Source organism: Lepidochelys olivacea (genome assembly GCF_965140295.1).
Source record: "Lepidochelys olivacea isolate rLepOli2 genome assembly, chromosome: 3".
Classification (NCBI taxonomy): Eukaryota; Metazoa; Chordata; order Testudines; family Cheloniidae; genus Lepidochelys; species Lepidochelys olivacea.
This window is the reverse complement of record NC_140413.1, coordinates 65629606-65642193: the sequence shown is the minus strand read 5'-3', so window position 1 is coordinate 65642193 and position 12588 is coordinate 65629606. Positions and strand designations below refer to the sequence as shown.

Below are 12588 nucleotides of genomic sequence, written 5' to 3'. Positions count from 1 at the left end.
CAGAATTAGTGGAACATAATGTACCAAATGCAATGTAGGGAAGGGGTGAGCAAGCAAAGAGGAAGTGGGCTGAAGGAATGCAGTGTATTACTAAGGCAGTGTTGGAAACCTTTGGCACGTGGCCCATCAGGGTAATCTGCTGGCGGACTGCGAGACATTTGTTTACATTGATTGTCCGCAGGAACAGTTCCCAATGGCCTCAGTTTGCCGTTCCCGGCCAATGGGAGCTGTGGAAAGTGGCACAGGCCGCGGGGACGTGCTGGCCACCACTTCCCGCAGCTCTTATTGGCCGGGAACGGCATAACGCGGCCACTCGGAGCTGCGTGGGGCCGTGCCTGTGGACAGTCAACATAAACAAAATGTGCGGCCTGCCAGTGGATTACCCTGATGGGCGCGTGCCCAAGGTTGCTGACCCTTGTACTAAGAATTCGGTAGATTAAATTTTGCAATTTCTTGGACCTCTGTGATGAAAATTTACTTCCATTCTTCTCCATTTCTAATTAACACAAACTTGAGAACAGATGACTTTTTTTGAGCCTTTCCCTATTTATTACTGAAATCTAAGGCACTTTGGAAAATCCCACCCTAAATTACTTGTGATACCAAGTTAGCCACCCAGGGTTTGTCTACACTGCAATTAGACACCCATGACTGGCCCATGCCAGCTGACTTGGGTTTGGGCTAAGGGACTGTTGAATTGTAGTGTAGACATTCAAGCACAGGCTGCAGCCTAGGCTCTGGGCCTTCCTACTTCAGAGTTCCAGAGCTTGAGCTGCAACCCAAGCCTGAGACCTGTAAGCCAGAGTCAGCTGGCATGGGCCAGCTGCAGGTATCTAATTGCAGTGTAGACGTACCCTCAGGTGCTTTTGGAAGTCCCACCCTTTAATTTCTGCAGTGTCTAATGATTGCTAGACTTGGAAAGGGAATGATTGATTAAAAGCAGCAAAGCAGTGCTGCAAGCTATATCTACTGAAACAGTATATAGTATGTGGGTATGATTCATTCCTCTAGGAAGTGTCCCATATGTTAACTGTTCAGTTTTGTTTCTTGATACAATATTTTCCTTGGACGTGTTAGAAAAATATTTGCAAGGAAAAATTATGGTTCCCTACAACATCAGAATATCATGAAATGTTAAAGTAGATTAATTTTAAACTGTGACCTAATACTCACCTTTTAATAATTTCACAGCTTCATTCCTCTGTTCCACAAAAATATCTGTAACGGCAGTAAGTATAAAAAGCAATAAAACATTATTTTTAAATCTTGCATTCTTAAATAGTTTCAGTGTTTTCTTTTTAATTGCTTTATGAAACAATAATTGAAACTTTTTTTAACAACATTTTAGTAGGCTACCATGCTAGGAAATTAGGAGACTTCCGTACAATATGATCATCTCTAAATTTGTGAGGTAACAAATTGGTTATGTGTAAGTATAGACAAATGCAAGGTGGGAGTGTTTCAACAGCAGTATCTCAAGTGAAGCTTTCAAAGCTCAGCCAAGTATGCAGTGATGTTTTTTAATATACCTCCTGCTACTATTGTAAAATCCTTTATGGAAGGAAGTATGCCTCTTGACTATCTCAAGTTTAAAAAAAAAAACAACCCTTCAAAATGTTTGAATTTTTCCCCGATGATGCATGTAGTTCTGTGAATATTCCTCTGGCCTTCGTAATAGGAATTCTGCAGTAAATACTTTATTTCTACAGAGTATGCACTGTCTTTTTACAACAGTGTGTGATACAAAGATTGGTTATATAATACAAAGGGACGATAACTGTTAGTCATGCTACATGTATTTATAGTGTTCCTCTACTCTAACTTTTCATCAGGGAAGAGTTTTTAATGACTGTATTGGCCCATACACTACATATGTGTGCTATACACTAAATTAGCTTGTGCTCAGTGTGCTTCAGACTAAAGCTGTGAGCAGACTAGTAAAGAGAGTTGATTTTAAAACAAGAAATCCAAACCATTCTCTAAATAATAGTGTCACAGCCAGTGGATTTTGCATCATCATAAAGATGAGTTGGAACTACATAGTCACTCCTTCCTGTCTTCTTGAAGTTAAAGGTTTTTACTCCTTGCATCTCTGTAGTGAAAGGTTATAAGAGCCTTTTTCACAGCTGTTTTTCTGAACCTGTGAAATCTTTTATTTTGCAGTTCTGCACTTTGATAGTCAATTGAGAACTAGAAGTACCCAGTGGTATTGTGATACAGTAGAGCTGCCTTGATGTGCAATAATCCAAAAAAGTCACTGGCAAATACCAGTTACATTAGTCAGTTATATTTTAAACTAGATTGAAACAGGAGGGGGAGTGCTCCCTGCACAAGTTGAGGAGGAGGTGTGGGAGATTCTGCTCATCCAAGTTAGGTAGAAGACTGGGAGCCTTTTTTTAACTGAAGGAGCTGTGCACCTTTCCCCACCCTTCCCTATTTTAAGCCTTGACTTCACTGAAGAGGACAACAGCAGTGATGAGTAGGGCCCTACCAAATTCGTGGCCATGAAAAATGCATCCGAACCATGGAATCTGATCTCCCCCTGTGACATCTGGTGTTTGTGTGCTTTTACCCTATAGTATACAGATGTCACAGGGGAGACCAGTGTTTCTCAAATTGGGATTCTTGACTCAAAAGGGAGTTGCAGTGGGGTCGCAAGGTTATTTTAGGGGGGATTGCAGTATGGCCACCCTTAGTTCTGCACTGCCTTCAGAGCTGGGTGGCCGGAGAGTGGTGGCTGTTGGTTGGGCACCCAGCTCTGAAGGCAGCGTCCACCCTGCCAGCAGCAGTGCAGAAGTAAGGGTAGGAATACCACAACCGCCCCCACAATAATCTTGCGACCTCCCCCCCCCCAAATCCTTTTGGGGTCAGGATCCTTACAGTTACAACACTGTGAAATTTCAGATTTAAATGGCTGAAATCATTAAATTTATTATTTCTAAAATTCTATGACCAAGAAATTCACCAAAATGGACCATGAATTTGGTAGGGCCAAATGAGGAGAGTCTGTTAAGACTGCAAGAAGTTCAGAGCCAACCAAGGCTTCTTGGAACTTTATTTAGTGTTTTGTTTCCATAGCTATGAAATACTTTGTTAGTAAATCACAAATGTTATTTTATAAAATGACAGAGGAGGCAGGCTCGTTAAGGGCTCTGTGGTGGACGGGGAGGGAGATACATAAAAGGCGTGGGTGTAGCTGTGGATGCACGTTTTCACTATGTTAGAAGCTACAGTGGTCTCCATTTTAGAGTGAAAGTTTTCCACAGTTACTACACTTGGTTTCTATCTTGAGTGAAACAAGAGCTTTGGTATTTTAATTTCACTGTCTGTAGCTGTTAAAAAATGCCAATTTTTGATGGAGATCACTGAATCACATAGCCACCTCTGGTTTTTAACAGTATTGTTGAGACATGCTGCAAGGATTGACATTCGCTTCCTATTAGAAGGCTTATCATATGGGTAAAGGCTTAGTCTCCTTTTCATGATAGTTCATCTTAATCAAATCTTCTAAATCCTACAGCAACCACAGTTGTGGCAGGAACCATGAAAAACTTTAATCTGACTCTTTCAGTGTGCTCCAAGTCTGACCACTCTAGAAGAGGATGACAGTCTTCATGTTAACTTAATAGCAGGCATTTCTAAAACAAATACCTCCATTGCCTTTTGAAAATCTGGCACTTGGGGACATAAAACTAAAAAGGACTTCATGGGTCATTGCATTCAGTTGCCTGCTATTGCAGGCAACCATGTTGTGTAATCCCATTCTTAAATTTATCAAGCTCTTGCTGACTAATCTGAAGGTGAAAGTCTCTACATCCCATTATTGCATCCCTGAGCTATTCACTCCAGCTATCAGTTATCACATGTAATAGTTTTCTGAACACTTGGTAACAACTTGTTTTGCTCCCTCTTGCATGTTGTGCGTTCTAACCAACAGTTTGCCCCCATGTATGTAGGGAAATCGCAACACATCTTCTGAATAGAAATACAGCACACACTCTTTCTGTAATACTGTAGCCTTTTGCTTCTAATATTTAACTCTTGAGTCATTACAGAAAATTACTTATGTAGCCTCCATTAAGTTTAAGGTGCAAATTGCACAAATCACTAATAACTGGTTCTTTACTCAGCTACGCAAGAAATTTTTGTTGGGTTGACATTAGTAGAGCACACACATGGAAATGTGAAGACTTGACTTAAAATGCAAATAAATCCAAGTAGAAGGATAATTCTACAAGAAAACATACACATATAACAAAACACCCCCTGGATCATACATACTTACAGCCTTAGGCTGGTACAAGATAAAGACCCCCCCGCCCCCCAGTGTTGACATATTTACAACCTTATGGAGACTGGTGACAGCGAAGATAGACAAAAAAGGTGGGTGGAGATCACCACAGAAAGGCTTGTTCATACTCAGGCTTCCACTATTCGGTCTTCTCTTGTTCCCAATTAGGATGAATTTGACAATCTTTTATATGCCTTTTTCTGTTCCATCCACGTATGTCCAGGACCATATCTGATAACATCCCAGCCCACTTATTCATATTTGGTGTACCAGGCAATCAATTTCAGGGTTCTGTTAGTTCATATGTGTTATTCCGGTTCCCCATAATTACATTTCCAATGGTTAACCTCATTGATGTATTGAAATGATCGCATTATCTCTTATTGCAAAAAGCCCCTCAGATGCTACTGTCCATTTGCAGTTTACCTATTCATTACAAGATGCATTGCTAAACTATCACAAGATACATATTGCAAACTTTTAGGCCACACTCTAAGCCCTTAACACTTAATGCTTAGGACCTATAGCCAAACCTACTTTAGTACATATATTTTGGTTCTTCTACTTGCTGTTACAGCTTGAATAATTTCCTTTATTTTACCCAAAACCAGAGACCCCCCTCCAAGATCAGGTCAGTGGTCAATAGTAACCTAAAAATCATGTCTGGTTTTGAGGCTTATCTGGTTATACATCCTATCAGGACATGCTTTGCCAAAGTACTTACGCCTCTGGGAGATTCTGCTTCCTTGCTAATGCAGCTGGATTTTTTTTCTAATGCAAAAGTCTTCAAATACGATACAGTGAACTTCAAAGCACTTGTACTGTGTATTAATCACAATTTTGAACTTTTTTATGGAAGGTGTAAGACAAAAAAAATCCTATAGGACGTGTGAGTGGTATCCTGAAGCAATTGATATAGAATGTTTTTGAATTACCTAATTTTGTCACTGTAATTCTGCTCTAGTTTGTGCATAGGTGCTGGAAGTAGGGGTGCTTGGGGCCCTTCCGCACCCCCTGACTTGAAGTGGTTTCCATAATACACAGGATTTACAGTTTGGTTCAATGGCTGTCAGCATCCCCACTATATAAATTGTTATAGCACCCCTGAATGTGTGCCTTTTTGTAGAAATTTGGGGTGAAACATGGATATAAAAAAACTTCTCATTTTGCTTCCTCATTTTGTACATTGTCCTATCTCCACAATGTTTACTCTGATGTAAAATTTAGAATTTGAACATAATTATTTAATTCTGGTAGGAAAAGACCATTTGCTTTTAGTTAGATTTCCACAGAGAAGTTCAATTTCCAGCCAAAACTGACAAGTTGAAATGACAAAATAAAAAGTTTATATTTAAAGACTCCAATTGGCTGTTGATGATAGTTTGTTGCATCATTTTCCGTCTTGCAGTGTGGAGTTTTTTAAAATGACTCATTTTGGATGACTAACTTCCTTTAACATGAACTCTAGTCTTGAATCCAAACACTAACCAGCCAGTCCAATGTCGTGTGTGTGTGTGTGAGCATTATATTTCTGGATGAGGGACTGATTTGAATCAGCCTCAGAGATCATATGTCATAGCAGGCTTTGAGGAAAGGGGCAGATTATAATGGAGTGCTCTGTGTGCCAGTTTTTAGAACTGTATTACAGTCAAATAGTCCTTAACTCTTAAATTGAGGTTTCATTTTTAGTAGGCCATCAGTAGTGGTTACGCAAATCTAAGCTGGGGAGGAGAATAGTTATCCAAAGGTAAGGTATCGCTGACAAACCTTAGAGTGGCCCATTATCCCAGATAATTCCATTAACACATATAGCTGTAAATGTATAGGTTAAAGGCAAGCACTTTGGCGCATCCGTTGCAAAAATAATCTCTTAAATACAGTAGTCTTGAGATCAACGACAGCAATATGGGAAATAGGGAGACTAATATAATCTGTGGCAACAAAATACTTACGAAAGTTTTTTTCTTGTTCAGCTCCTTCAATGGCAGTATAGTCGTGGATTTTTAATAACTGATGTGACTCGAAGTACTTTTCTTACATGGAAAGAAAACATTTCAGTTAGCTGAAACAAAAAACTATTAATCAGCAGTCCATTCAGATTTAGTGTTAGTAGTGTATTGAATAGCAACCATGTAATGAATGAATTTGACTAGTGAATCAAAATCCCATGCGCCAATGGGTGAATAGTTGAATAAAGCTGTTAAGGAAATGGATTCAGTTCACATCAGGCTATTCACTTAAGTCTCTACTTTGACCTTTCAAAGTTCCTAAAACTAGACTCTCCTATATAAGCTCAATTCAAGTTATCTATGGCATGTCTGGGTAGGGTGGCATACTAGTGATTGAATTGTTCAGAAATTGTTTATCGTGTGTGGCTAATGTACATGTTCACTCTGGCAGTTTTGTTAACTCTCCGATTTCTTTATATTGCTATCATGTAATGGACAATGTTACAGATCTCTTGGGAGAGGGTGAGTAACACTTATTTTCTAAGCTTCTTTAAATAGAGAATTGTTAATATAATTTTAACAGCTGTCTTTACTTCTTGGAGTCCAGTGATTTTTTTTTCCCGCTCTTCCGCTCACTATTTCCATTTGGTCTTCGTATATGGTTGCATATAGACAATCTGGCAGCGCTTTCCAGTGTTACTTCTGAGCCACAGATTTCAGATCCATTTGCTCCAGAGCCTAGCCCAACTACTGCTGCAACTACTGAAATCGCAACTGCCGCAGCACCTGCTACAACTACAACAACCATTACTGCTGTCGCTGCTGAAGTGGATCTCTTTGGAGGTTAGTTTCGTTACTCTAATGCTGCAGTTTATACAAGAAGCATAAGCCATCTTGAAATCATCAACTTTCATAGTCTAACTAAAAACTTGATCTTGTGGTGTCTGAAAGCCCAAATTATTCAAGTAGTTAGATACATTTGAATGGAACTTTCAAATTAACTAAAGTTTTCTGGGTTTTTTGGTTTTGTTTTGTTGTACATTCTGAAAGACTTTCCCTTTTCTGTGTGCAGGGTTTCCTTTTTGTATATCCCCTATGGAGGGGGAACATAAGACTGGATACATTTTCAACTGGCTAAAAACTGGGTTCTAAGCTTAACTCTTAAGTAGCCAATTTTAGAACTAACAATTAACGTTAAAAATTAAATATTGGAAGGATTTTTTAAAAACCTCTCATCCATGGATCTGCATTGTTATACTGTGAGTGAACCTAGGACTTTTTATTGAAATGCATAGGCTCATATTACTAAAATTACCAGTGCTCTACAGCTGTTTGTCATTGTACTTAATTGGCACACAGAGACCCATGTTGTGCTATTCTTTGACCCTTTCTTTAAATTCTAGTAATCTAGTCCTCTTAAATTTTCTTGTATTTCAGAAGGTTTTGTTGAAGCTTTTTGTTGAAAGTAAACCCTAAAAAGTGTTTTGAAAACAAAATTGTCACTGACTGGCATAATTGGTGCCTTTTTCCTCAGTTTTGAGTTGCTGCGTAGCTGAACCAAAAGGGGATCCTACCTAAAGAGATTAAAATGGCAAATTAAATATCTACTGCTAGACCTTTAGGTAAAACTGGGCCCTTTCTCTGCGTTTTGCTGGGCCAAGGGAAGAGTGAGAATACCTCTGTACCCAGGTGTCTAGTGCACTAACTTAGGCTGTGGGAGACCCAATTTCAAGTCCCTGCTCCAGTGACTGATTATATAGAGTGGAACAGCTTCAAAACGAGAGATTTAGGAGACCCAGCTCAGAATACTTCTATTATATTCAGGCCACTGGTTAGTGCATTTCCCTGCAACTGGGAGACCAGAGTCCAAATCCCTTCTCTCCATCTGATGTGGAGGAAGGATTTGAACCCAGGTCTCCCACATCCCAGCTAAGTGCCATAACCAGTGAGATAAAAATCTATAAGAGACACACCACCACCTCCTCCCATTTTATGAATCTAGTCCTCCTAGTCTTCGCTCTTGTCAAAATGACTGAAATTGAACCAATTTTGTTGAGTTAATTTTAAATTAACTCAATCTCTTTTGGTTTGGTCAAAACTATTTTGGCAATTGTGATGTGAATTGGCAAATAGTTTTGGTCAACCCAAAACGGCATTTTTCAGTGAATAAACTATTTGCCAAAAATTCACTGAGCTCTGGCTTCCGCCTCTATGTGCTTGTTGGTTTGGGTTCTTTGACATCCCTTCTGCAGAATCTAATCACCTTTTTTCTTTATAAACTCTAAAGAGAGGTCCTGTGAAATCTATGCCCCAAGGAAATGAATTGCTATTGATGAATGTTTCATTTTGCATTAGGACTTTCTGGTAATGTGTCCATCTTCTGTGCCCTTGAAGCTTTCTTGGTTGACTAAAGCTATCAATAGTCATGCCTCCTTTGGTAAGCGATGGTGATTTGTAAGAGCGTAGATAGGGTTCAAATTTTACAGGCTTTAACATAATCTGATCTTTTCCTATTTCTTTCTGGTTTGTCTTTTCTCCTCACCACAACCGTCCCATCCTCCTCAGATTCCCAGTTACACAAACAAGTCCTGGAGGCATCCTCTATTTGCTACCAAAATGTTTCATTTCAAACTTCCAAGTCCAGCTAAAATTGTGTACTTTTGCCATATGGTATTTTGCATGCTGGACTCTGTATCTTTTCTTCTGATTCCTATACCACTAAAGCTCAAAGGATTGGGGATTTTCTTACCCCAGCTTTTCCAGATTACGCAGGATCCACACATGTGCTTAAACCTATTTTATCCTTGTATGAACAGCAAAGGTAAAAAGATTACATATCTTGAACAGAATTTTTACCCAAGACATCTTTCCCATGATTTAAAATTGCAGAAGCCCTGGAAGTTCCCAAATCTCTTCTGTCCATACAACCCATGAAATAGGGTTTCTTGTTCAGGTGAGCACATGTAAAATGGAATGACCCTTCATCAGACTGCCCGTACCTAGATAAATACATTTGGTTATCTGCAGCTACCATTTTAACTGCAGAAAAAATATGCAGCCCATAAGCAGTCAGGCCATATCTCTACACTTCAGAGTTCAGCAATTCCAGCAAGCTACTGCTGAAGTGCTATTCAGCTCCTAATGAGAAGAAGCGGAGTATTCTATACTAAGTGAGGATGAACATCCATGAAGTACTTTTTCTCTTTATAGTAGATTACTTTCTGAAGCTCTTGTGGTTACTATCTGTGGCAGAGAAATCTAGGACTACATTACCTGCCTCAACCTTATGACTCAAAGGGTCCCACTGTAATTTCCAAGAGTCTGAGGGCTACTCCTCATTGAACACAGTTTATACAAATGTGTATAAATTATGTATAGCACATAAACATACATATTGCTTTAAATATTTTAAAATATATGAGAAATTGAAATGTGAGCTCTAAAATAGTAAAATTATAAATGTACAACTGCATATACTGCAGAAGAATAGTTATTAAAGTTAAATGTTTTACCTATAACATTTGCTTATAATTTTATTCCTTCAGCAAGGAAGCTGCAAATGTGACTTTCTTTATAGTTCCACAACTAAATGCAGTTTATCAGTTTCATCTGCACCCTGAAGTTACAAGGAGAAGATGGCTGGGGACTACCTTTTTGTCTCCATAGGCCATGTTTATAAACTGTGTCAGGGAGTTTGTTAAAACGTTTAGCACACTTTTGAGTGGTATAAAAATAATTAGCATCCTAAGCTATATGGTGGAGCATGTCAAGAAACCTTTCTTCTATCACTTCAATGATATTTGGGTCTCAAGCATTTTGAGAGAGGTTATATCTGCGGTTATCTGTAAGCATCAGTACCTACTTTCCATGGGTGAACAAGTAAAGGTTCTAGACCCTTGTTATCTGGATCTTGTCATTTGGAGAGAATATTATGAAGAAAAAATAGATAATTTTGAAATACCAATCTGCTCAGATCCTAGGTGAATAGCCATTTTTTTCTTCAGAAAGAAGTAGCAAAAATCTTAAACCATTTCTTTCTGAAGAAAAATCACAGAAATCTTAAACCATTTCTCTCTTAGGAAGTATATCTAACTCACACCTTTTCTCTAGCCTTCTGATTCTGAAAGTTTTGAATGTTCATGGAAAAGGTATCCTTCATGAGTCACTGAATTGACATAAGTCTGCAATATTCTAGGCATCCATAGATCAGATGCCATATAGGCAGCAGCATTGCAGATTTCATTAAACCTGCCTACTAATGTGCTTTGACATGGTGGACCACTAGACCTAGGGATGAGTCATGGAATCATAGACTTTAAGGTCAGAAGGGACCATTATGTTCATCTAGTCTGACCTCCTGCACGATGCAGGCCACAGAATCTCACCCACCCACTCCTGTAACAAACCTCTAACCTATGAGCTATTGAAGACCTCAGGATAGTTTAGTCCAGTGTTTCTCAAACTGTGGGTCGGGACCCCATTTTAATGGGGTCGCCAGAGCTAGCTTGGACTTGCTGGGGCCAAGGGCCAAAGCCCAAGGCAGAGAGCTTCAGTCCTGGGCGGGGGGAGGCTAAGGTTACAGGCCCCCTGCCTGGGGCTGAAGCTCTTAGGCTTCAGCTTTGGCCCCCCAGCCTGGAGCAGTGGGCTGCTGTGGTGGTGGGGCTTGGATGGGCTCAGGCTTAGGTCTCTGCCCCTCTCCTAGGGTCTTGTAGTAATTTTTGTTGTCAGAAGGGGGTCACGGAGCAGTGAAGTTTGCGAATGCCTGGTTTACTCTCCTCCAGGATCTATTGGTCTTTGCCTTTCTCCTGAAGCTGCCCACAACAAACACAAGTTTTAAATGACTCTTGTAATGTAAAGATGTATCTGCTACGCACCAGACTCAGATTAAAACCTTTTTTGCGAAAGGCCACCAAATGACTATTAGTTAGTAACTTTTGATTACTACTGATCTGGGTCAAACACAGCCCAGTGATCTATAGTAGAAATCTGTTTCCCCTCACCAGTTCCTTAGGCCAACACTTCCAGCTCTTTATTTTCTTCTGTCCTTCAATTTTTTTGTTCCCTTTGTTTTCACTTCACATTAGCAGATTTTAGATCTTTTAAAATTCTTCAGGGGAGGGGTGATAAATGTGTTTTGAATGGTGCTGACCACATTAGTGCTTATCTTGTTAAGAAATTATTTGTTGACCTGTGTGTCTGCTGGAGAGTGAAGATGTTAACTTTGTGGAGTCACTTTAACTTCTTGTAGTTCACCAGTTCTTAGCTACTCTCTCTGATGTTGGATGTGAGATGGGGAAGAAGCCAGAGGAATAGTCTAAAGCAGAAATAACGGCTGTGAAGGTAGAAAGAAGAAAGGGGTGGAAGCGGTGGCAGAGGCTCTGTTGCTTGAGCATAGGAGGAAACGCAAAGGGGCATTTATACAAGAATTAATATTTTACTAATACTCTTTTTTAAAAAAAAATAACACCTAAGGAAGTGTACTGAATTTACTAATCTACAGATCAGGAGTTTAGCTTTATGGGTACTGATAAATTTTCACTGAAGAGATTCAAAACTATACTTAGGCTTCATTTGAGGTGCTACCTGATCAGTTTATTATTCAAAAACACAAAGTAGTTCTCCATTGTGTTTATCTAAGGTCGGGATTGATCAATGTATTTTGTCTATTGCCTTGTTCTAAAAAGAAGTTAGGCTTCTAGAATCAATTAGATACCACAATAACTTGTTTGGGAGGTAGCTTATTAACTAGGCTAAAGGTTAACAATTTCTTACCTTGTTTTCCAGAGAATCTGAGATCTATACTTTGAGTAATAGCTGGCCAAATGTATTGCAATAGAATGTGTCAAATTTATTAAGAAAACTGGTGGAGAAACTGAGTGTGGAGGAAAGGGAAAGGTCTTGAAATATATTCCATCTCTTGGTATTTTGTTGGAGTCTTTAATTCAAGTGAACAGGTTTCCTCCAAAATATAATGGCTATAGGGCTGGTTAAGGGACAAGAAACTTGAAGCAAGGTTGCTTCACTAAGGCTATTGCTTTTAAAAATGCATGAATAACTGGTCGTTTTTGCAAAAAGAACGAGGAGTACTTGTGGCACCTTAAAGACCAACAAATTTATTTGGGCATAAGCTTTCGTGGGCTAAAACACACGTCATCAGATGCATGGAGTGGAAAATACAGTAGGAAGATATGTATATACAGAAAACATGAAAAGATGGGGGTTGCCGTACCAACTCTAATGAGACAAATCAATTAAGGTGGGCTACTATCAGCAGGAGAAAAAAACCTTCTGTTTCAAATGGGCCATCCTAATTATCACTACAGTTGACAAGGTGTGAGTAACAGTATG

At 39.3% G+C, this 12588-nt stretch overlaps 1 protein-coding gene across 1 annotated transcript in view; it reads left to right on the top strand.

Moving 5' to 3' along the window:
- Positions 1-12588, top strand: part of SNAP91 (synaptosome associated protein 91) — a 141363-nt gene that overhangs the window by 96151 nt on the left and 32624 nt on the right. Inside the window, exons 14-15 of the mRNA XM_084622620.1 lie at positions 6748-6762; positions 6913-7083. Coding sequence (XP_084478746.1) covers positions 6748-6762; positions 6913-7083 — 186 coding nt within the window. The remainder of the gene's footprint in view (positions 1-6747; positions 6763-6912; positions 7084-12588) is intronic.